The sequence below is a fragment of the Plectropomus leopardus genome, chromosome 6 (genome assembly GCF_026936395.1).
Source record: "Plectropomus leopardus strain MGB_pleo_1.0 chromosome 6, ASM2693639v1, whole genome shotgun sequence".
Lineage (NCBI taxonomy): Eukaryota > Metazoa > Chordata > Actinopteri > Perciformes > Serranidae > Plectropomus > Plectropomus leopardus.
Window position 1 is genome coordinate 24981435 of NC_142181.1, and position 26451 is coordinate 25007885.

Genomic DNA, 26451 nt, shown 5'->3' on the forward strand with positions numbered 1-26451 from the left:
TCTCCGAGCACCCGGGGACAAAGACTTTGTTTCAATCAAGCATGACATTTTCTCCCAGTCAAACTCTGCTGCACCTTTCTTCAATACATCCATCAACATCTCGGTGGACACTTGCGATTCGAAGACAGTGAATTCAGCTGCACGTTTTCACATGAATAGACCTGAAACAATTTTCAAGATTTCAGGGCCAGACAGCATTAAACAATAAGAGCTGGGACGGACAAAAGGCCAAGCAGGTTGAGGGTGGATGGCCATAAGATGGAGTGATAGATGGGGCAGCGTGAAGAGGAGCGAGAGCACTTCTTACTGATGAAAGGTTAAGGGATCACCAAGCGCTCATGCAGACAGTGACAGACAGGTCATTACCAAGAAAAGGGCAAGTTTATTAACAGAGAAAGGTTTCAGAGCACACCTCTGCTGCAGCTGACAGAAGCAAAGAGCCTTCTCCTTCTGCTGCTCCCGGCGAAAGGTGAGTCAGATGCTGGAGGCGGGACTACATGTTTGAATGCATGTTTGAGTCTTCACGCAAGAATGATAAACTGCTTTTACCTTTGGAAGTGCGCTCCTGCCCCCAAAAAGCAGAGAACCTAAACCACACAGACAGAACTGAGACAAACACAACTACACCAAGCATGCTCAGAAAAACACTGTGACTGCCATGGATGTGACGTATGCTGTGAAGAGGAACGCACTCTGTATGACTTGCGTGGATAAATATCAGTTAAGTATTCGGTGGATAAATACCCACCGTGATCAAAATCCTAAAATCTGGTCTGCATAATAAGTTCACGTTTAAGTTGTCTAGACCGTATTTCTTATAGGCAACACAATATTAGGGTACTTAATATACTATTAATGTATTTATTGGGGCTGTCAGCATTAATATGTTTTTTTTGTTTTTTTTTTAAAAAATTGTGTTATTCGCCGGGCATCATTCCCGTTTAAGAGGCTGTATCAAGCTGTGTTTTAAAGCTAGATTGATAACACCTGTATCATCCAAAGTTAGGCGAAATTTTGGTGATGGAAAAACGGCATGGTCAGATCACAGGGGTCCCTTAATCTTTGACCTAAACATATCTGAATTAAAATGGGTTCTATGGGTATCCATGAGTCTCCCCTTTACAGACATGCCCACGTTAGGCTTGTCCCATGCAGTTTCCTGCTGTCAACTACACTTTAAAACTGTTTTGTTATGCAAACTAATGGGACTGAAAACTTGTGATTAAAAAAAAAAAGGCGAGTAATCACAATTATTGTATTATGAGTATTGAAATTCTGCGATTAATTGTAATTTCAAAAATTAATTGTTTGACAGCCCTGGTATTTATTTGGCATAATTCCCACCAGACATTTTGGCTGTTGATACTATTTTCATCTGCCAGACAACTGCATGTGATACCAGCAAAAAGCAGACATATGCCGGCTAATGTAAACCCTGCAAAGCAGCAGCACTGATCACATATAAACAATGATTCTATTACTGAGTTGCATATTTTGCACCAAAAGTATTTGCATCTCTCTACTGCACAGACATCCTAGTTTTATTAAAAGGCCATCTTTCCAGCAATTAAATAATTCTTTAATGTGGACCACTGTTGCATACATGTAGCTTTCTCATAAATAACCTTCGGCTTCCATCAGGGGTTCCAAAATTTTTCCGTGTTCGGGGCTGCCCTGTTGTAAGATGTCTTAAAAAACTTGCTGACAATATTATGGAAGATTAAAAAACAAAAATAATAAAAAAAAAAAACAACAGCAACTAATGAATGAAATATATTTCCTTATTTTTTATTACCCAGAATTTTCAAAAGGTTGCTTATGTCTAGGAAGGCTAGAATCAGGCTATATACAGGAGTTGTCCTGTAGTAGTTTATAGTTTAGTTGTGTATGCTGATGGCAATATATGTTTTTTTTTTGTTTACGTACCGTATGCTATGAAACTCCAAAATAACCAATATTAGAGAAAAGGGGATGTAATGAAACATCTAAAGCAAAACCTTATATGAACTCAGCTGCCAGTTTATTAGGAACACAGAGTTCCAATATAGTACAGTATAGTAATAAGGCTAATATAGTCTAATACAAGAGCCCTGCAATAAATCTTGCAATCATGAAGGTTATGAACTATACATTTAGTCCAACACTATTAATATATAATATTACCCACTAAATTCAGACATAATGCAATAAGGCTTTAAAATTAAACTCATTATTACGATGTATTATTATGAATTACCATTTTGAAATTTACTGTTTACATACGAAAATGTGAATTCAAATGTAAATTAGGAGTGAATCCAAGTCACATAAAATAGACGTTGAATTTGGATACAATTCCAATAAGGTTTGCAATTTCATGTAAAATTGTGTATTTACCATTAATAAGGCACTATTCAGCAAATGCATATATACATATGCACATGTGCATGTTCAGTCTGTGGAAGTACTGACTGTGATCTGCTTGAACTTTCCACTGGCTGCCAGCGCTCTCTCTACTCTCGCTCCATAAAGGAACACACTGTTCAGACAAAGAAGAAAAGGCCATCTTGGATGCTTACTGGGGAGTCGTTTCATATTTGGGGATGAAAGAAAACAGCAGTTGTGTTTTTGACGAATGCACAAAGAGACTATTTAGAGATGGATGAAAAATTAATTTGGGGAAAAAAAGTCACCAGCCACTTGTTTGACGCTTCTGTTCATTGGGGTGGGCCATCTGTGGTGTAAGCTGGATGTGTAGTTCAGATGTGCATTGAGGCAATCCTCAATTCAAAGCTGAATTTGAGATTTTGAGAATTTTGTCATTAAAACATTATTATCATTACAACTTTTCCCTTACTTTGCCTCCCCTTTTATGAAAATAACTGTAACATGGGGGAAAAAAACTGCAGGAACTAAAAGGAGGAGCTCAACGCTCCACATGTTGCTTGTTGTCTTGAGGCTCAAGGAAACATCTAAAGAGAAACTGACAACAGTGCTAATCTCTTGATTGTCTGAAGTTCAGTTGTGAGAAGACCTTGGAGAATAGAACAACTCCCCGAGCATTTCACAATCCCTGCAGGGAAACACTTTCATGAATTCAAGGTCCCCCAACACACTCAAGGCCGTACTGCTTTAGGCTTCTTGTGCTTTATCTTGATGTCTTATCTAATTCTTCAGTTTTTTTCAAATACTAAGTAGTAGATACATGCAAGGCTGAACAAGTGTTGTGAGACTTGCGAAACTGCTAAACTGTAGTTACGACCATATAACGGCTTTACTTGGTCCTTATTACTTATTATTGCTTTAAATCAAACATAGAGGGCAAAAGATTATTACCTGAAAAACGTGGTCATTTCCAGTAGAAGTGAGACCTTTCCTAACACATTTGCGGAAGAAATCATGAAATCTTGCTTATTTTATGTGTTTATGTTAATAAACACATATTTAATTAATTTTACTACTCTCAGAAATTGATGTCTGTCTTAAAAAAAATACAGTTTTGGTCTAGCTATTGAGTGCTGCAGGAATGAGTCTGAAAGGAAATGAGATAAGATTTTTTTGCACTCCCAGTTCCCTTGTCTCAGAGTTAAATGTTTTTGAATGTGTTTTTGATTAGATGCCTGAAAAAAAGGTCTGTGGTTAACACTGGCTTCAGAGAATTTTATATTTTGTTCTACAATGTAAAATATGTCCGTAAATACCCTACTCATGAATTTTGAAGCTGCTATGTGTCTTTAAAAATGCGGTTGCTAACAAGTGGCTAAACAGGACTACAGAATGTCATCACACCAAGCACGCCTTTACAGTCTTGCTGTGGTGGTAACGTTACATCGTGAGACTGTGGTGTAGTTTGGTTGGAGCCCAACGTTACTTTGTGACGTCTGGCAATTGAATTTAGACTTCAAAAATCATAAAAGTGTGTTCAATTGTAAAGGTTATCTTGCTCAATAAAACATATAAGTATCATAAACTTTTGTTTGCCACAGATAGTCTTCCAATAGTCTAGTCCAATAGTCTTTTTGTTAAGGGAACAAAGGTGCTGTTAACATCGAGGTTGGCCTAGAAATAAATTCCAGCACGCTATAGTTTCAATATAAAGACAAGTTAAAGGTCCAGAGTAAAGGATTTCGTGGCATCCAGCAAGAGGTTGCAAAACTGAAACTTCTCTCATGTGCCAAGTGTGTGGGAGAACTATGGTGGCCAAGGCGAAAACGTGAATGGCCCTATCCATCAGTATCGGTAGTACTGATTTATCCGTTCTGGACTACTGTAGATACATGATGGACTTCGTGGAGGAGGACCTGCTCTGTATGTAGATAAAAACAATTCATTCTTAGGTAATGAAAACACAACAATTCTTATTTTCATGTGTTTATAAACTAGGGAAAACATAATTAGGATATTATATACCATTTTTGCCACTAGATGCCCCTAAATCCCACACATTGGACTTTTAACTAAGAAAAAATAAGACTACCTGTATTATCTTAACTTCATGGGTTTATTTCTTGGAACAAAGCAAAAAAGGCAAATGTCTTTACCTTGAAACACATCATGGTTTTGATGTGATGAACACAAACCGGGACTAAAATGTACAAATCCACTTGTTTGTACCAAACACACACTGCTTCCATCTTATTTGTAAAATTGTAACCTGAAGAACGACCATCTGGCTCGTTTGTTGGTCTAAATTCCACCACTCAAATCACTGCTTTTCAATAAACAAACAATAGACTCAGGTCAACTAGTAATTATCCTAATTACATTTTGTTCACTTGGCTTTATCTTGTGTGTGACAGTAATCAAGAGCAGACAGCCAACAGCAGTTAGAAAGACTCTGAACTAAGCTGCTCTTGTATAAAGAGCTGCAATGTGCAACAGATTAAATCAAACCAACACACAATTAGATTAAAATGAGAGAATCAGGCAAAAAAAAAAAAAACCCACAAAGCTTTTGTCTATTTATAAACTCTCGGAAAAAAAGGATGGGTAGCTAAAAAAAAAAATATTGTACTGTATCTCCCTCAGTCCTCAATTTCAAAAGCACAGTGTATGAGATTCAAGAGGAGTTCAAAGGCTCACAAAGAAACAGATGGACACAAAGAGGAACAGAGAGAGACAAGGGTGATAAGGTGAGTTATGCTCTCTGAGTTTGGAAAGAGAGAGGGAGAAAGAGAGGATGAGCTCTGATTTAAAAAAAAAAATAAAATAAAAAAAAAGAAAAAGTCAAACGACTGAAAAAGCAAAGCGAGCAAGCTGTGGTAAACTACACACGCCCAAAGGGACATCTCGAAAATGATTCAATCCTCTTGGTAGGCTATCTGCATATTTCCACCAAAGGCAGGAGCGACTGAAGGACTACACATACTGACATTCACATCAGTGAAGGACAATTTTTCTTCGGCTGGACACTGCCATCGTAACACTTTCCACAGCCAAGCACAAAGAAACGTCATGTAACATTGCACGAGGTCAGGAACTGAAGTACATATGCTATTAAAGGATGTGTTAATTTCTGTAAAGGTCCAGTGTGCAGGATTGAGGAGCATCTCTTGACACTACTGGTATATAATAGATTAGTTTATAATCGCCTGGATACAAAAATTGTTGTGTTTTCATAGCCTTAGAATAAGCTCTTTATATCTACATACAGAGCGGGTCAAATGGTTTTACAGTAGCCCAAAACTGACAAATTTAACACAGGCTCTAGATAAGGCCATTCACGTTTTTTTGTTTTTTTTTACGTAGCGCATAGCAGTCCACAAAATCCAACACACAATAGACTTTTAAATTTAAAAAGTAATAAAACATTTCGACCACAACCCCTAATAAAGTTTATATCCTGAATCAGTTTTTAACTGACAGAAAGAACAATAACCTATTGAGGCATGTATACACACACAAAACTCAATTTTGTACATTTGCAGTACAACAGAAAATAGAAACCATTAGTAACTGTAACTGTAAGTGCACTTAGTTCACAAGCTCTGTTGGCTTTTAAATATGGGTGAGGAGAAACATCTTGAAAGGGGCAGTATAATTTAAATTTTCCTCAACAGGTTGCAATATAGGACAACTGTAATCAAAATAATTTTTATTTGGTAGGCTATATGAAGAGAACTGCATTAAATCTGGATGTTTATTTCAAATGGCCAGTCATGTAATGAGAAGCTAACAAAATTGCAGAAGCAGTTTTATAAATTAAGGGAGTCACAAACTTGAAGTGTTAACCTGAGTCCTTAAAAACTCTGGATAAACTGTAGGACACGAACAGTATTCCACCATAGCTACATGTCCGTGATATAAAACTTTAAAGCTTGACAACATTTCTCCACTTAATCCCTATATACAAAAATGACCCAAAATATCCCAGATACAGCCACCGTCATTTGGAGCCAGAGTCTGCGCAGTAAGGATCTCTGCAGTATCACATTTCTGCCTATAAACCCGTTTGACTAATCGCGAGCAACATAATGATCACAAGCACAGCACATGGCATACGCGGCTGTCAATTATGACAAAACATCCCCCTTTTTAGTGCAAAAATTGTGTACTTTGAGTTTTTAGTTTGGCCCGTGTCCTATTCAGAGGGGGGCGGAGTTTACGACCTATACTGCAGCCAGACACCAGGGGGTGACTGAAATGTTTTGGCTTCACCTGATGGGAACATTTTGTCCATATTTATATACAGTCTATAATGTTACATCGTTGAGCATATGGTCTGTGGATATGAAAATCAGACTTTTGCCTCTTGTATTATTTTCAACCTTGTAAAATTGGACCCAAAATGGTGTACCTGGGTGCGTGGCTTATCATAGGGCAGCAGCACTTTAAAATGAGGCATTTTTCTGTTGATGAGGCTCCCATGACTCTCAGCAGAAGCATTCACACCACCTGATAAGTCCTGAGAGATTTTAGAATATTAGATCCAATTTATAAAAACCTGCAAACATTCTAATACTACCTCTTTAAATAGTGAAAGTGAAGTACGCATCATTAACAGAAATTCTAATTTCTGTGCTTTTTTTTGTTTCCCTTCTGATTTTGTAAATTAAAAAAACAGCCTTGCCGTGATACTAAAATATTAATAGGGCACTCACTGCAGCTCTTCAAAGCTTTTTTTGTAGTCCTTGTTTTTTTCTCTGTTTTTATGATCACTTTATTATCAATAATGGCATGAGGGCTAGTAAAACAATGTAATACTATCATGTCATGTTACTATAGGCAGTACTAGAGCAACAACAAATGATCTGCCTGTTGCCATACACCACAGCGTACAGTACTTCAGTGTCAGTGAAGCCTCCCACTGTGCCCACACTCAGTTAGTCCTGAGGCTACAATCCCACTGCAGGCCAAGCTACTACTCAAATCTCATTATTTGCACGAATCTGATTATTATTTTTGACCCATATCATATATCAGTTTGAAAGACCCTCATCCTGAAATAAAAACAACAAACAAATGACATCACAGCAAAAGATATGAAGTCTGGACAGTCTGTCGAAAAGGCCACTGCTGCTCAGTTTTGTAGGTGATGAATAGAATGATTTTCCTACTTTTACTCTGAAACTGGGTTTGAAATGTTTGTTGTTCATGAGGCCAAGTTATGCTTTCAACATGGGTCAAAAAAGACATTAAAAATATGATTTTTTTTTTTGTAGTTTGTTTGTTGTTTGACAACACACAAACATCTGTGTTGCATGGATGTTGAGAGGGCATCTCAGTTTAAGCACCATCAGCCGCAGACAGTGTGACTGTAGCCTCCTAACTGTCAATAACACATAAGCACAATTCCTGGGGGTTGTACGTCCCCTGCCCCTGAAAATCAAAGAGGGTTAACATTTCGCCCTCACAAATTCAGTGTTAAGCGACTCCAAAACACACTCTTCTTCACTCTAGTGTCCTGACCAACAAGCGTGAACACACCACAAATAAAAAGCTTTTCTCTTAATTAAATCTCCACAGAAGCACAAATACATCTTGAACAATTTCCAGCTTTTGCTGTTAAAATGTTTTTTCAATGATGTTGAATTTAATGACATCGTCATTGTGGGATGACCTGCGCAGCCTCTTGAAAACTGGGTCAGTTTTTGATTCGTCCCAACACTGGCTAAACCTGTACAAACCTTTGCAGGTTACAGATTGCACAATAAAGTTATCAAAATAGGTCAAAACACAGATGCACCCACGGATGGCTTTTTGTATGAACGCTTGAACACTTTAGGCATAAGATTTTCAATGCTGTACATCCCATGCATGCATGCATCCACTCTGCGCTGCTAGCCGTCTATAAACACGCAAAGCAGCTGTTAATGAGGTGTGAGTAAGTGTACAAAGTACTTCAGTGCTGATTAACCTTTATCTACTATGAGTTGTGTTTTGAGGTGACATGAATGGATGTAAAATAAATAATAATAATAACAAAATCAAATATTTTTGAATCAGGGTAACAAAAGGCATGATGGGACAGTGTAAGGCCATGATCGGACTGGGCGCAGGTTGCAAAATGCAGGGTGCACCGCACTGCCTGTTATGTGGAAGCCTACCTTGATTAGTCCTGCATTTTTTATTTATTGTTTTTAGGCAACCACTGAATCACACAGCTATTTTTCAGGGAAACAAACTCACGGATACCTTAAAATCTGCATCAAAAATGGACAGGTGAGGGCACCTACTCTGGCTCTAATGGAGGACAAAGGGTTTTTCCTAAAGAGTATGCTAGTCACAGTAAAACGGAGATCCATGTGGGGACATGAAACCCTCAGAAAGAGGAGAAATCACCTGCTGATCTAGGAACTTTGTCTGGGTGATGGTTGGTGCAAGGCTTATATCAGGATGAGTCGATGACAACCTGCAGTCAACTGTCAAGCCTAATTACAGTTTGTCAAATTTTAAAAAGTAATTCATACTACATTTGTTTAGATATGTCTTAATCATTTGTTGTCTATCTCTGTTACTTAATATGACTTGTTGAACAAGTGGAAATCAATGCAATTATCATTTCTTGTATTTGGTCACCATAGGGGGCTAAATACGATCATAATAAATCCTCCTGAAGAGAGGGTTCCTTTTCATGATCTGGGAGGGGTGGAAGACAGAGTTCTGGGAAACAGGGTTTGTCTTCCATCTCTTTTTAGGATCTGAAAATATTAAAGAAAACAGAATAGAAAATACATTTTAAAAAATCTAAGGGGGACTCCTCCAAAGTGTGTGCCAGCGAAGAGAATCACCAGAACATAAAACTCAATGTGATCCACGTGATGTAGCAATCTGAGTTACATTTACATTTTCATTTTATTATCATCTTTACCATTACATTGTCATTTACTGATGATTTTTGAGTTCCATATACTCGTTGTACTTTTAGTTTCTTATTTCTTATTTCTCTCTTTTCCTGTTGTAACCTTGTGTTCATTGTGCTCATTAATCAACAACTGTTGATTTCTCCTCTTATGTTCTCTTATATGCTCACTTATCTTACATTTATCATGGAGTGTTGATCTTTTGTCATTTAACTTTACATTTATTATGCTACTGAGTGTGTTTCTTATCTTATGGTTGTTTTTTCTTAAAGTTGCACTGTGGGTTTCTGCCTGTGTTGCACAGAGGCGTGGTAATAAACCTCTGATATGAAGTGAGGGCAACCCAAAACTTATTTACACTCTGCAATTATGCTTATGACATTTGCACACTGTACAACTTTCAAAGTCAACAGTTTGCTATATAATCACATTACACGACTGTCTGTCTTAAAACTGGGTGTCTTGAAGTTATCGTAATGTTCAAAAAATCAGCAACAAAACCAAATGTGGAGATATTTCACTATAGGAGGAATCCCGGACAAGTCTGTCTGGTCAACAAAACACATGCAAGAAGTGATCTGAAAAAACAAGCAAAGTCCAACTCAAGACAAGACTTCTCCCCTCCAAAAACGAATGTCTGCAAGAAGCTAGAGATCCAAGTTGTTTGTGCACTTGAAAAAAGAGAGTGATGACTGGTCGCTCTGCAGAATCATGCTTAGATCAAAATCTTGTGTCAGATTCTCATGGAAAACAGGAAACAACAGGACACAAAGGAAAGCAATCCGGGCACTCCAAAAATATATTAACAAGGAAAGAAATATTAAAAGCCTTGAATGTAATGGCTAAATCATTAGAAGAGCTAATATGTATCAACCACTTAAAGTCTTTGTTGGGGCTTTAGAAGCCACAAGAAAGGCTTTTTAATATTTCCTTCCTCTTTGCCTGGATTACCTTCCTGTGTATCTTGTTTGTGCACTGATTTGTAGCGAAAAACCAAGGAAGATAAAGAAAATATTGGGGGAGACGGGCGCAGCAAGGTTTGTCTGTTCTGCTTGAGGATGTTCTGTTGAAGTTGTTGGGCTGTGACTCTGTGATGTTTCACTTGCCTATATCCTGCGCTCTCATTGGCTTTAGGCCATCACTGCTGTAACTGTCCATCAAACCATTTTACATGCTACAAATTTTGGATTTGCAGATTACAGATTCGGATATTTAACCCTTAGAAACCTGAAAAGTGGCTTGACTTGTTTCAAAAACACGGGAAGAAGGTACAAGACAAATATCTGAAATTCAGCCCAAAAAAAGGGACAGAAAAATTTTGAAACAAAAAACAAAGCAAAATATTAAATACATATATAGATGAAATAGTTTATAATAATTGTAATATTACTAATTTGAAATATTTTTTAATACCCTGTTATCTTCTAAATGCTTGCTCTCTATCTCTCTTTTTTTTTTAATTAATTTTTTTAGATCATTTTCTCTCCTAATTTCTTGCAATTTGTGGGACATCTTTTACCAAGTTGCTAATTGCCTTTTTAGCCATGTTTTCAAAAGAAATCAAACCAATCTGGTCTGACTTCTACGGTTTTAATGCATGTGAATGGCCTCAACAGTGATGTCCTTCCAGGTTTTTAAGGGTTTCCTTGTTATATCTTTTGGGCACCTGGGCCACTTCTGAATCTTTAAAATTGTGCAAATAGCAATTGTTAATCTTGGGAGCGAACACCATTTGCCTATGATCTGGAGCTTTTGTCTGCAATCTCCAAAAGCTGCCAGTGATTGGAAAATCAGGGCTAAAATCATGTGATGTAAACCCAGCATTATTTCACAGCATGTTTCTCCTACAGTAAACACAGATTCACAATCCTGTGCAAAATGAATGACCTGTATAAAGATAGATCAGGGCTCACCTCTTGTAGCGTTCGCCTGTCTCACTCGCCAAACTGTCTTGTGGATCTCAAAGTTGTAATTTGCAGGCAGAGCTTTGATCGCCTCCTGTAACTCGGGGTCTTGCAGGATTTCATCTGGAATTTGATTGGCGACCCGCCGTGGTCCACGAACTGAGGAGGAAGTTAAATGATTGAGCTGTTAGCAATGTGGTGAAAACAGATTTAAGCAAGAACGTCCAGTCCATCAGACCTAACTGAGACTATTATCAGAAAAGTCACAGTCCGATAATAAGAGTCATCAGTGAAGTTATTCACCAGGAGCTGTCGGTACAGGACACTCTGAACCTAATGAAGCCAGATTCATGCTTTAAAACAGGCTTCAAACAGATTCTACAGTTCAGATCGGCCTTTCGGGTGAGAAAAAGGGGAATAATACATTCAAGGACAGTCACTTTCCCCATCCATATTGTCCAAATGTGTCTCCCACCTCTACAAGGTCAGGCAACGTTAAAAGAAGTATTAGAGTTGTGGAATCGGAGAGCACCTCAAAGGTGTCCTTGTAACATCTTAATAAATTTCAACATGCTGCTGGGTCCCTTCAAATTCCAGCAGAAATGAGAAAAAGGTCGATGGATTTTGCTTTGAATTTACTGGCAGAGTCTGAGCTTGATGTAGCCGCGCTTGTTCTCACGAACAGGTCGATTTTTTTTTATATCACATTGTACAATTTTATCTCGGGACTGCACCTGCACTTCATAATAATCTGCCTTTTGTGACACATACATGCCATAGTGTTTTTAAAAGTAACATTCACATTTCTTGATGTGGTCAGTGGTACTTTTTCAAAGGCTTACACTTCCTCTGTTTACTGCAGGACTATCTATCTCTCTGTGCTGAGTTCAATAAATAACTTAGACATTCAAGATTATTATCACATTATTTATTCACCAAATATGTAAATGCAAAAACTTGCTAAACAGTCACACACTGCAGTTTTCATAATTCATGTGGCCACTTTAGCATATTAATCTTTGGCACCAGACACAGATGACACTGTTTTTTGCTTTTCCTCTATTGCAGCTTGATTGCTCAGTTAACTGGAGCTATTGTCACAGCACAGTCCAAGTAAATTACATATTTGAATTGTAAATTAAAACAAACAAAAAATGCAGTTGATCAACATTGCTGCTCCTGCTCCATCTGCCATTAGTCTACAAATGGATAAACTAAATTTTAAGGAAACTCCTGCCCAGTGTCCTTTTTTTTTTAAAATTAAATTTAGATTTAGATTAAAAAACAGTCTTGCAGGTAATTTTCTTTTCGATCTTTTGTAAGCTCTTCTCAGATGTGGGCCACATCACCTTTTACCTTATCAATAGTAGGGCTGGGCAATTAATTAAATTATTACAAATCAAAACATGTTCAAGTGTAACATCCAAATTGCAGGAGCTGCAATTTTTTGAGAAAAATAAAATCACAACACAACAGCATAAATGAGGCACTGTGGGGCCACAGGGATGCAAAGGTCTACAAATCTAGACACAAGGGAACTTACTTGCTTGGTACAGGAAAAATATATTATATATATTATTAGTAGTATTAGTATTAGTATTATAATAATTATATATATATATATATATATATTTTTTTTTTTTAAGTTTTTTTTAGCCATATGATTTTCTGAATATCTTGCATTCCTAGTCAATGGCTCTGCAATGATCTAATTTGATCAGCTGATATAGAGATGATCTGCAGTGTATGAGACGCTTTTTGACATTGCTAATCAGGGAGACAGGGAATGTGGAAATGCAGGTCCTCCAAGAGCCCATGTTTATCTTTTATGATTTGTTGTCTCTGCTTATGTTATACCGCGCTATATGTGTTTCCCATATGCAGAAAAATAGCGATACGCTCTTACTAAAAACAGTGTCCCAATTTTGTTTGTACTCGTGTCAAAAGTCTGAAGTGGAGACAGTGTAAAGTACTGATTGATTAAAAACTTTGGCAACGTGGTGATGCAATCGCGTGAAATCATGTTGGAAAAATAGTCTGTCAACCAGGGCGTTATGTTTTAACGGTGAGTTGTATTCCTGCAATCAGAGAAAATGTCAAGTGTGGTGACAGAAAGGATGATCCACTCCATGACAATGAAACATACCATCATAAATAAACCCTCAAACGCGCATCATCAGTCTGCCTCGGGCTCGTCACACTGAGTCAGGCGGTGAGACGTCACACCTCTGAACGGTGACCGGGTGCTAATTATTAAGCAAAATAATGTAAGTTCATTGACCTGAACATCTCCGGATAGCTACCAAAGACCACGTACGCTACACGAGGTTAACTTGATTTTCTTGTTTGCATTAGAGCCAGACTGCTGTGTTTTTTGTGCTAACAGCTGAGTGTCGGTGCTGTATCTTCGCCTCGTGGATATTTCGATAAAGTACTCACATTCATGTCCCTTTCTGCTATATTAAAATTTCATTTTCGACGTTTATATTCACCTGTGGGCTTTTTAGCAGGTACAATCTGGACTTGATTCGCGGGCGCTGCCATATTTTCTCCCCCGTAAACATGAAACATGTGAGGAAGAGAAAGACGAAAGCAATCGACTAATGAGGTCAGGGTAGAAAAGTCGAGCACCGATGTTGCCGATTTCACTGAACGGGACAGCAGGACAGTGGCATGCCGATACACGAGGACAGTTCAGAGAGGTATAATTCTAAGGGTTAAAGTGTAATATCCATTGTCCACATTGTATATTATAAAATTAAATAAAATGAGCATTAAAAGGGAAAGTGCTGTGAGCCCAATAAACACACTAGGGCTGTTTCAGTGTGTTTTACACAACATATAAATAAAACTGGAAAATAGATCAATAAAATAAAACAAACGAGAAAAAAAGGGTAAAACATACAATTGATCAAATAAATCATAAATTAAGATATTTTTCAGTGAAAGGTATACACTAAGCCTCAGTTTCAACATGCTTTACCATGTTAAAAAAAAACTCCCAACAATAATTAAAACAATAAATAAATAAAAAGATCAAATAAATGATTAAGTCAAATATTGCGCAGCCACATTTAAACACTCAGGCAGAGTTCTTTATACACCATGTAAATACAATAAAATAAAAAAAAAATGTAGCCGAAGTAAAATCTAAAATTAATGATAAACCAAAGTATTGTATAGCCAAATGTATACACCAAGACTCTCAAAGTGCTTAACACACAATGTAAACACATAACAAATTAGAATAATACAACAAAGGTAAACAAAACAAATAAAAGTAGGCTAAACAGAAAATTCATTTTAAAATAATGAATCTAAATATTGTTATTTACACACCATTACACAGTTTTACTGCTTTACACGAATGTGCTTCATTCCAAATAAAAAAACAGAATAAGAATAATAATATATATATAATATATAAAAATAAATAAAATAAAATAAAAGCAGAATAAAAAAAGAATAAATAAGAAAATTAAATTAAATTAAAAAGGGAAAGAAATCTACATGGCACATGGCTGTGCATACAAATAAAATTAGTTTAAAATAAAATAAAATATACATAAAATTGCATTGCATTGTAGTGTGTATGTGTGTGTGTTCGTGTGTGTGTGTGCGTGTGTGTGTGTGTGTGTGTATGTGTGTGTGTGTGTGTGGGGGGGGGTTATCTAATGCATTAGTCTAATGCATTAGTCCATTATCTATAAGTTATTGATTAGGGTGGAGGCTGTTTGATCAGCGAAGCAGAGTCTTCTATGAAAGCAGGTCTCCCTCCGCAGAATAATGAGCGTCACTACCCTGATGTTTTGTCTTCTTGTTAACACACTCTTGTTCCGTGTAGGTTTGCTCCTGCTGTGTGTCATATCATATTTCCTATGAAGACCTCTGGTGTCAGGGATCAGCGTGTGCGTGTCGGGCTGGCGCAGACAGGGACAGAGAGGCAGTGAGAGGGATGGAGCAGGATGCTGCCCGGTGGAGGGGCTGAGGCAGTACAACATACTTTCTCCCTCCTTGAGCGCATCAGCGAGCTGTGATCCATAGGTGGAAAGCAGAGAGATCTTTACAGACAAGATCACAGAAAATGTAACAATTACGAGTGGAGAGGAGAGTTGAAAAAGAAGGGGGATTTTAAGGAAAGCGAAGGCATCAAAGTCTACATTATTAAGGAGGATTTGAGGAGTCTGCGTTTATAATCCGACATCAGAGGCGGAATGTGAATCCAAATAACTTATGTTAATTAGAGATTTTAACGAATATGATGCGATTTGAACGGCTCTGAAGCACCGAGAGAAGAATTTCAGATTGGCCACTTGAATTTAAACATCTGTGGTTTTTTTGGGGGGGACTGCGCACCGTCGACTTGCCCCCAGAATTGATTTGCAGCTTCTACGGTCATTTGCGTCTAAAAAAAGGACTTGGCTATCAGAGGTTGTATCGGACTACTGTGCTCATCACACACACACACACACACTGGAGTGACCGTTATTTCGGACCGAGGGGATGCTTTTGCGTGTCTGTTTCGCATTGATTGTCGCCTAATTTCCCAGGTCCGACTCCGGTCCGCCAGACTTTGTGGAAAAGGAGATTATTGTTTGTTGTCAATGTTGATCAAATCCACCACGGCAGTCTGCGGTGCAACTCAATCCAGTGGCTCGCAAGAAAATCCCAACGAGGAGTGACAACTGACATTCACGCGACGAGCCACGAGAGCTCCGGATCAACTTCAAAACTAAAGCGCACAAGTTTTAAGTCTGGAATATAAGAATAGATGATTCTCAGAGGACAGAAGACGAAAGACACATAGGCCTACAAAATGTTCAAAAGGGGTGAGTAAGTCTCAACTACAAATTAATCAAGCCATTTTGCTTTTTTTTTGCCTATTCCCTTCGTATTACGCAGCGTATAATGCGCCTCCAGGTGATGTGCATGAACCGACCGCTGTTACTTTATACGGTTATGAAACATATGTTTAAATATGACACGTTCATAATGCACTACATTGCCCACAGATGTGTTATTCCAGACGATGCGCCATTTGAAGCGCATCTTTTAATTTGATTTCTTGAGCTAAAATATGCATTTTTGGTGATGAAACATGGGGACGACTATGTGATATTAATACAGCTGATGCCGCACTGCAGTTTATGAGTTGTACCCGGGTCACAAGGCTATCTCTCCGAGCATTGCACTCTGCTGAACGCGTTATTATTTGCTGTGTGTCAGTACATCTAGATGTGATGGATCAAACCGCAGTTCGCAAGGTTATTCTCCGCTGGCTACACACTATATGAACACTCAAGACCTTTAGCACCTCATATAAAAGAGAAAAGCTCCTCAAACTTTTAATATCAAGATCACACAGTTAGAAACACACAACAGACGGACGATCTTTTGTCCTAAGAAGAGTTTCTGTCTTTCTTATTGGCCAAACAGCTGCATGTCTGCACTGGATGTCTGGGAGAGTAAAAAGTCAAATCTCTAATGAGAATAGATTACAGTAATACATGCTCCCATTGCGCTATAATCGAGGGAGTGAAATAATAGGGACATTAAAATGTTCCCCATTTTGCTGGAGCCCTTGGAGCCCCTCAGGGACCCCTGGAGGTCCCTAAACCCCACTGTGGGAACCGCTGCATTAGACAGAGCCTTGTATAGCACTTTGTCATGAGTTAAAACAAGCCTGCTCTTTTATGCAGTTTAAATGAAGCAAAAAGAGATACTCAATCCATTAAAAAATTTCCCTGGTAGGGGTCACTATTCAACAATCAGTGCTTGTGTTCTATTTGTATTTATTTAGTGTGTCTTGTGAAAAACCATCTGTTTAGAGTGTGTGTGTTTCTACTGTGTGCCTCAGGGGCAGAGAAAAACAACATGTTTTTCTTGCCGCCATCAAATCGATTATTGCTGTTCCAACAGTCGAGATGAAACACACCATGGTGATGAGTGCTTATAGCTGTAACAGCTTTGAGGGAAGGCCTGTCTAAGCCCGCATCCTGACAGCTTCTCATAACTGATCTCTTTTTTTTTTATCATTTATGAGAAGTGTTGCGTCTGGATTTTTTTTTAGGGAAAAACGAGCATGAGTCACGGCGAGTGCTCCAGAAGAGGCTCTTTCCTGTTTAATGTACAAGCAAAACATGTTTGCCTCTGTTTTGTGTCAAACTAATGGACGTGCTGGTAAATTCTGTAATGTATTATTATCATCAAGAGATCCTCAAGGAGATGTTTCCCACAGCACACATTCATTTTCCATTTACGCTGAGGGTTAAATGGAGAGAGGAGGTGATTGGCGTTTGAGGATTTTGTACTCCGACCATGCTTCATCCCTTGCTCTGTCCAAGGTTTTGTATGTGAATCAGCTGTCTTACCACCACTCAGCACTAGACAGAAAATCACTTAATTCAAGACAAACGACTTCAAAGTACAGATTTCACCAGTCTGCCAAAAGTGCTCAGTATGCCAGCGTGTCTGAGTCTACAATAGTGAGGCAGAGATGCGTCAGCGTTGGCAGGAACAGCGCAGAGGTTCTCTGGTGATTTTGAAATTTTTTGCACCTAAAATAACACATTCCAGGGAGCCTGGCTGATGCATCGGGCACCGCATTTACTGTGATAGATCCACCATTCCCAAACACATAGAAGGGAACTGCTGACACACACTGGCAGCACCTCCTAGATTGACTTCACATTGTGGCCTGCTCTGCCTCATTACCGTGTTAATGGGGTGGCCACGTAGATTTTATGACGACCTTTTGGGTTCACACTTGATCTCTTCATCTGTTGGCCATGAGTTTGAACAGATTGATCGACGCTGCGACAAGGTGTGATCACGCCCATACCGTCCACAAACAGACATATACATTCGTGTTGCGGTGTGTATTCAATTACAGGTGAGACAACATGGGCCTCGTATCTTTGTTTGAACAGTCAGAATGGTTTTTGTGGTTCCGACTGTCTTTTCTAAAGCTTGTAGAACAACTACATGTGTGAGTGTGTCTCTGGATACATGTGTGCATTTACGTAGCCACGCAAGCATACACATCACCCTATCTTCGGATTGGCTTTTCCGTCTATCTCGGTGTCTCGCTTTCACAATCTCTCTTTTCCTCAAAAGCAGTCAGCCATATAGTGGGCACAAGGGATGATCTGTCAGAACAGCTCCGAGATGGAAAGGACGAGATGTCCACTGAATTTACCATGCTTTGATGTGCTGTAATTCCCGCTACATGTTATTCAGGATTACTGGAGGAGGCTCAGCTGAGGATTTTTCTGTTCTGTGTCACCTTTTGGATTTTACAGAGTTAGGAACAAAGCAAATGATCCAAGCAGACAAGCAAGGTAACTCAGATCCTTGCTGGAAAACAAACAGTTTTGTCAATGTGTATCTCCCCCCAACACACAGATCAACAAATCATCTATCAATATGAGGATGCTCCACTGATTACACTTATTCCATACACTCTAATGGTTTTGCATTTTTGCTACAAATGCATTGCTGACCTGGATGTCATAGATTTTCTCACTCTCACGGGCAGCCTCTGTTTTCTATTCATTTCAGAACAGCGTAAAAATCAATTTGCAAGGACTTGAAACATGTCTGAGAATATCACACACAACACCCGTATTTGTTTTAATCCTTTACATCATTGTTGCATGGCGATGCTGTTGCAGGCAGAACCTATTTTTAAATTGCTTTTCGTTGGTGCTTTAAAGTTTAAGTCAAAGTACACATTCCATTTGGGATTTAATACCTTTAAAAGCAACCTTTTAAATGCAAAACAAAACTATACTTCATTGCATCTTCGCTTACCACACAGACAATATAACTATAATGTGGACAACTAAAAGTACATTGTGGTGGATTACTGTTCTCAAATAAATGTAGAGTCTCTACAAGTATATCTGTATAGTGTACTTGCATGTGCTGAAACTGATGCCTGCCTCAGAGCGAGGAAACCACTCACAACCTACATTATGTCATGCTCTGGAAAACTGGTATGCTTTGTTTGAAATGTAACAATGTAACGATATAACATGCTAAACCGCTGATGGAAAAAATCAGCACTACATACCTTACCTCAACCCTTATACCACAACTCTAGCGGTACACTATGCAGGGTTGTCAGCTATTGTGGCAACAGTGAAAGTAAAAGCCAAACTCAAATTGACTCTTGATTGGTATTTCATCTCAGTATATTTGTGTTTTTTGGCCCTGTGTCTCTTGGATGTGTACCAATTATGGTCTGGCAGCTGTTTGCTACCTTTTTATGAGGGCTGTTGGTCAATGTTTGGCTATCGCTGAGTGTCTGTCGCCCAAGGTTTTGCTGTGTGCCCGCACTATTTGCAATTGTCGGCCCTTGTCAGCTTATTCTTAGCCGATTCAGCATGTTGAATTGGCATTGGAGCTGGCAGAGCGCGTTGGTGAGAGAAATCCCTCTGATTGGCAGTTCAGCTCAGTGGACAAGAAAAGAAACAGAAGTGAGGAAAGTAAACAAAGTACTAAAGTGAGGAGGGTGTGAGATTGAAACAAACCTGTTATATGAAGGTTTTTGGTTTTTTTTTTAGCTCTTTAGCAGGATCGTTTGTTCTTTCAGCATCAGGTTGTGTTGTTGAAGCACTATTTGGCTATCTTGCATCTTAATTCTGTCCTGCCGGTCTTTAGGTTTCCTATTTTGGATGATAAATACAGACTACAGCAATTTGCTAGTATGGAGAGTTATTTCCTCTCATGAAGGCATAGAAAGTATGTGCTTCTTGACCACTGGCTGTCGTCTTTGCGATGTGCAACTTCTTGGCTAAGACACAGGCGACAAAAGGCCACAGTCGGCCTTTGTAGCCACAAGTTCTTTAATGTCTGTTTGGTGTGTCTGGACTTTAAAGACCCAACCTCACCTGAGCTCTGTTGGTGTACACACCCATCAATGAATGCCACTATGACCTGATCACTACCTTTTCATAAAGTCCCAACCGTATCTCCACGCGCTGTTATTGGCCGGGGGCTACAAAACACGGACGAAAGGCTGCAGCCCAGTAACATCCTCAAACAAAGCAAAACTGAAAATACGTGCAGAGAGCAGAGTCTCTGCAGAAAAACACACCACTACACACTTCTAGTGGGTTATAAGTGATGACTGAGAGGGATTACTTCTGTATGAGCCTATACATTGTTTTAAGGAAAATCCTGCATGGTGTCTTCTAAGCTAATCCATCACAAACCATAAATCTGAGTTCTTAACCTAAAATAGGACTCAGAGAGCTCACAAAAGCAGAGGGGTTTGCATGTAGGCACACACGCACGCACACACAATCATGGTAAGGTTTATTTCTTGTAAGTGTCAGACTTGCACGATAAGGCTAATTGGGAAATGCATTTGCATTGACTTCATTTAACGTGATGAGCATTTCTAAATGGAATTTAGCTCAGTGAGAACAAAGGGGGTTGTACGAACACTACAGATCATGCAAGCTTTATGTTTGTGCACACTGGCAAACACTTCAGCAATTGTATGAATGCTAATTAATTGGAATTTTGAACATTCTGTCATAAACATATCATCTAAAACAAAAAAAAGGCGCACCCACAGTCTGTTCCCTAATCTTCCATCTCCAGTGATTGACAATATGCAGCGATAATTACTTGTAGTGATTATGAAATCTTGTAGCATTTAGTAAATATATTTTGTAAGTCAACGGCAATTATGAGCGCTGACATGAAAGTGTTGTTTCCTGTGTTCGCAGACGGGGTTGGAGGATTTGCCATTAATGAGTTCAGCACAATGAATGCAGCACAAAGGAAACACCTGTGGCCTTTGCTCTCCAGCCCGTCCTGCTCTGCTCACTTGTGCACGCCGCAGCTCATGGTGGCATCAGAGCAGCTCTTCAGCCAACATGGCTCCAATTGTCTTTCCACAATATCTAATAACAGCACACGTCAAGGGGCTCCTCTCCTTTGTCAGGGATATGTTTTCAACCATAAGATGATATGACTCATAGACATCAAGTGCTATCCTTATTATTAAAGCCAAAATATTGCAGTCATAAAAACAAATGGCCACTCTATGTTCCTTAAGGACAAACAGAGGCTTTTCCGGAAACACAGGCAGCGCCCTCAAGCGAACCCCATGCATGTTATTTGATATGACGACATGAATCTGCACAAAAGCAATAAATGCCCATCTGTCACTGTAATATGTTGCAAACTTTGAGCCATCATCAAGGCCCAGAGAGGGAGTTCTATTTAAAGAGAATAGATTCCCCGCTCATATTATCGTCTTCCTAATCCTCTCACAGTGTCAGCCTTCTGCTATCACTCCTTGTCAACTCTGCATTGTTGTACTTTTTCAGCCGGGCTTGTGTTTCCGCACGGGTGAGAGGCAGTGTGGACTGATGACTGAGGGTTTAGAGGAGAGGAGGTTTGAAGAGAAGTGAAGAGGATAATGTGGAGAGGAGCAAAAATATAAACCTCAAACTGATCCCCTAAATCTATCTAAGCCGCCTGAAAAATAGAAAGCAAATCTGAGAGGAGGACAACATCCCTACTCCTGTTTGACACTTGTTTAAGAAAAGACCTTCATCTCTTTAAAATGTCAGAGTCAGCCAATCAAGACAACAGGAAGGTGAGATACACATGCGTAAACTCTGATGTGATAAGGCAAGGAAAAAGTAAAAAACTTGACTCATTGGTAGTCCGCAGATCCAGCCCAGAAAGCACAGTGTCAAAGAGTAATTAATGGAGGGACATTACCAATTATTGGATAGCTGAGTCACATTTAGTATACCTCCACACAACTCCAGCTCTGTCAGTGCATTCCAAACATCTCATTTAGCCAAAGGAGATTGTTCGCATCCAAAAAGCCATTTATTTAGTGGCCAATACTCAAGAGCGCTTCCATTGACGCCTCTGGCATAGTTTTACCACATGACACCTAACAGAAGATGACAAATAATTAACAAGAATGTGTGTGTGTGTGTGTAAGACAGCACTGACAAGTGTGCATGCCACTTTTTTTTTTTTTACTCTGAACTGTTTGTTTTTTTTCTTCCGGAAGCCATTTTCACACTTCCCTGTCAACCATTTCACACTGAATTATGGCATGAGGGGTCTGAGTTCAGAAGTGGATGCAGTGCGCTTACGCAGCTGAGGACTCTCTTATTTATGCAGTCTGAAGAGACATCTGAGTGATTAAATCCACAGGACATTCTGACTTGGCAGGGGAGTCAGGGGTGAAAATTACAGCACATGCATGGAAAAAAAATCAGTCCATCTCCGTTTGCCCTTTAAAAAAAAAAAATCACCTGATTCTCGTGCAAACGCCTCCTCAGCCTTTGTTGTGAAAATGAGATGCAAGGATGGTCATTAGCAGATGATAATGAGGTGAAAGAGACAAACAACCTAAGCCCTGTTGGTTTTTCTAATATTAATAATTAATTTCTGATTAAGTGGCTAATTGGAGTTTAAAGGTCAATGTCAATGAGAATGCCATAGATCTTAGGAGACAGGAGGGGGCTGGGGGAGGGGCAGAGGAAGACAGTCAAGGAGACGCTTGACAGTAATCCCAGGTGCTCTCCTGTTACTTTGACAGCTCTCCCCCTTTCGCAGCCATCCTCCCCAGGCGACATTGCCTTTGTGTGCTGAGGACAGCAATTCAGCTACACCAGCACCTGGGCATCTGCCCTTTTGGCATTGAGAGTTAGCAAATCTTCAAGATGGACTGGCATAGTGTCACAAGATTCAGTCAAACAAAGGTTAAGAATAGGGGAGACAGGAGCGTCTGTCATGTACATTTGTGTTCCTTATTATCAAGTGAAGAAAGGGACAGATGTGGGTCCAATCCCATTTCATATTTTGACATCAACCCATCGTTTTTGAGAGCCACCTTGCCCAACTTGGAACAGAGTTATACGGGGTAGTCAAGATCCTGATGTATGCTGGGGTTTACGTAAAGAGGAGCGACAAATGTTGCCGGAAATATGCCGTCTTCTGCTGCGGTGATTTCTCTTGCGTTGGCTACAGGCAGCCTTTTATGTTTGTCAGGATATTAACAGTTCGTTAACAACTCTAATGTTATCCATCAAACAAGTCTTTAAATAAAGCTGAACACTGATTCATTACCAGGTCACTAACAGTGCTTTGTAGGCCAATGTTATCAAGTGGTGCTCCTATACCCTACCAGTCTGCACTGATATTAGACGCGCAGAAACAAGATTTTGGGTATATGTCCCATCCAAGGGGAGGAATGTGACATTGAAATATGTCCAAATGTAAAGCTGTCATGCACAAATTACCAATAACATTGTAATGTTAGCTAGAGAGACACTGGCATATATTAGCAATTTCTCTTTTACTTTAATACATTAAAACAAAATAAAACTAATATGATTTGGTGGTGATCGTACTTTTTAACTTTTAACTCTGTTAACGAAGAAAATACATTTGTGGATTTCTTTCATCGCTCATTTGGCCATCCTGCCATTGATTTCTCATAAAACTTGCTTTGGAGTGTGCCTCTGAAAAACCTCCATTTGGAGGGTCATGTAATCCTAAAATATAACCCTACCCTTCTATCCCAACAAGAATCAGGACACCCTACCCCTAGACATTAGTGTGCAAAATGGAGGAGTGAGGGCATGTGGTAGGGGCAAGGGTTGTATTGGGAATGCAATTTTGAGACAGAATAAGGTGGGTTATGCCTTTGCTAGGAAGTGACAATTCACATTGGGAAAGGGCCTTGTAGTTTGGTTTGTATGTGAGCTGACATGCATTTGGTAGCCCACATACACAATGGCATGCATACCCTCCTGTGTGACGTTACGTCTGAACTGATCTGACTCCTGGCATTGATTCATCTTGTTTATTATGCCTCAGATTAATCTCACACTCCATCCATGTCACAGTCAGAACTCATTTATTTTAAGATGTTTGACGTGAAAACAATGGCTAATTCAGTCTCTGGAGTGTGCAGGTTTAAAGACGCTTCCAAATGAAAGTTTCTGCTCTGGCTGCTGAGTGAAATTAAAACACTCAGCAGGGAATGTGATGAAGAAAAAGGAGCAACAATCATCATTCCTTTCCCTTTTCTAAGGCTCCTGTCTTTTGGCCCTGTCACTCCACTCACCTCCTGCTCCATAGCTCCACAAGAGCCGGCCTGGCTTTAATGAGACAGGCTGGTGTCACAGTCACATCTGAGCTTAGTGCTTGTAATATCTGCCGTTTCTATGTTCTGGCAAATGTTATCTGTGCTCATACGTCCGTCAAGGCTCAGACTGACTTTTGGGAACAGTCGAGGCTCAGGTAATTGCTGCAGCCTTTTAGGATGAATTCTGCACTGTAATGTTAATGCATGCTTTGGCCTGTGATACTTATGCACTTCAAGCTCAGTCCCACTTTAACCTACAGCAGGGTTGTCGGGCTAATTGTGGGGTGCCACTACAATCTTGTTTGGCTCCACTCAAACAACGTTAAACAACGTGAAACTCAACTCACAGCCCGCAGGCCAAATCTGGCCCCCAGTAGGGTGCTTGGTTGTCTCCCAACCATTTTCTTATTCACAATAAAAATAAAGTGATTCACACTGGGAACTGTTTTTGGACTTTTATACATAAGATACCAGAGTGCATAAAACGACATCAAATTAGAGCTTAAAATGGAAAGAGAAGTTAGACTTGTTGTTTCTTTTGTCATTAAGTCAAAACCCAAACATTCAAAGGCACACTGTTGTGCAAATGTTAAAAAGCCTTTATTAAATGGGCTTGATGCCTACCTGTTTCAATATACGGTCTTCATCGAAATAGAGCTTGTTTGTCAAAAAAAGTGCCAGTGGAAGACCCCTCCGCAACTCCCGACAGAGATCCAATTTAAGCCCCTAATATCCTAAAATCCTAGAAATATCCCAAAATCAAAGAAACGTCCTAAATTCTGAGAAACCTCCTACAATGCTAGAAGTGTCCTAAAACCTGAGAAACATCCTAAAATCCCCCCAAATGTCCTAATTTTAGAAATGTCCTAAAATCCTTGAAATGTCCTAAAATCCTAGAAATGTCTTCAAATCCTAGAAATATCTCAGAATCAGAGAAATGTGCTAAAATCCTACAAGTGTCCTCAAATCCTAGAAACATCCTAAAATTCAAGAAAGGCATGCATAGGGCTGCTGCGATGGGCCCACGGCCTCCTGTCATTTTGCAAAAGTGGCCCCCAAGGAAAGAAAGTTGAGTATCCCTGACTTATATCTTTCCTCACGTTCATCTTACTTTTAGAGGGGACTGCTCCTCAACTATTCCTTGAAAGCAGCATGGTTTAATTGTATTAAATATTTCAAGAGTGAATCGATGAGATATTGTCTGGCACCAGATGTTGTCTCGTATAATGGCGAGATAAAAAAAAGAGGATTTACTTTAGAATCCAAAAGATAGTCAAACTGAGAAATGGAAAAAGGCAGGACTGAGAGACAGATGGAGTTGTAGTAATTAAAGAATATAGGCCAAGGTCTTTTCCACAATCACACATCTTTTTATATGCAAATCCCTCACAATTGTCTTAGAATGGTCTTAAATTCAGTCATTTACAGAAGCAGAACCATGTTTTGACCTTATTAAGGCTTGTACAATGGGGATAAGCATGGATTTGAATTACCAGTTTCAATTTACCCTCAGTTTTTTCAAAATGTCAGTTTCAAATGCTGTGTTCGCAGCCTACCTTCATCAAACTAAAATGTATTCTGATGCTAGCAGACCTCTCTCACACTCTCCTTATGTATTTCACTGCTGTGAACGAGAGTGAAGTCCTTGACATTTGTCTGCTTTTTCCTCTATAACAAGCTTTTCTCTTCTGCGTTTGCCCCCACTCAGAAGCCATTCAAGCCATTAAGACCTTGCATTATAAACACTGGGCATCAAACACACAATGGAGGTGCAAGGTGCTGTTTTGTGTGCCAGAGATAAGCTAATTATTTCAGTACTGGTTTCAAATGACACACTGAGGTGAAGTGCAACACATGGTGCATACCTTAAGACTGTTTAAAGTATGTCTGTATTGTGCTGCATCACATCCTCGACCTCAAAGTAAGGTTACTGCGCTGCCTATTTCTGTCCTCAAATGTTTTCAGAAACATATTTTAAGGCCCTGTTTAGCTGCAATAGAGAGGGATTGTGAACAGGAAGTGAGTGCCACACTGCTCACTGATATCAAACTGCAAAACTAAGTAGCGCTGACTAAGTATAAAGCAAGATTCTGCTACTGCATTGCCTATTTTTCGCCTCAAATGTTTT

The 26451-nt window shown here is 39.3% G+C and overlaps 2 protein-coding genes across 4 annotated transcripts in view; one reads left to right on the forward strand and one right to left on the reverse strand.

The window, feature by feature from the left end:
* The window catches only part of dph1 (diphthamide biosynthesis 1), a 207580-nt gene that overhangs the window by 68961 nt on the left and 112168 nt on the right, over positions 1-26451 (reverse strand). Inside the window, exons 1-2 of one of the 3 annotated variants that reach the window (XM_088079074.1) lie at positions 13678-13744; positions 11195-11344 (exon numbers count right to left, since the gene is read on the reverse strand). In XM_088079074.1, coding sequence (XP_087935200.1) covers positions 11195-11344; positions 13678-13729 — 202 coding nt within the window. In that variant the 5' untranslated portion in view covers positions 13730-13744. Of the gene's footprint in view, positions 1-11194; positions 11345-13677; positions 13830-26451 lie in introns of those variants that run through there. The other 2 variants (XM_088079072.1, XM_088079073.1) reach the window with 2 other exon arrangements.
* rtn4rl1b (reticulon 4 receptor-like 1b) overlaps positions 15007-26451 on the forward strand; it is a 194938-nt gene continuing 183493 nt past the window's right edge. The window contains exon 1 of the mRNA XM_088079071.1: positions 15007-16014. Within this exon, the coding sequence (XP_087935197.1) occupies positions 16002-16014 (13 nt within the window). The 5' untranslated portion in view covers positions 15007-16001. The remainder of the gene's footprint in view (positions 16015-26451) is intronic.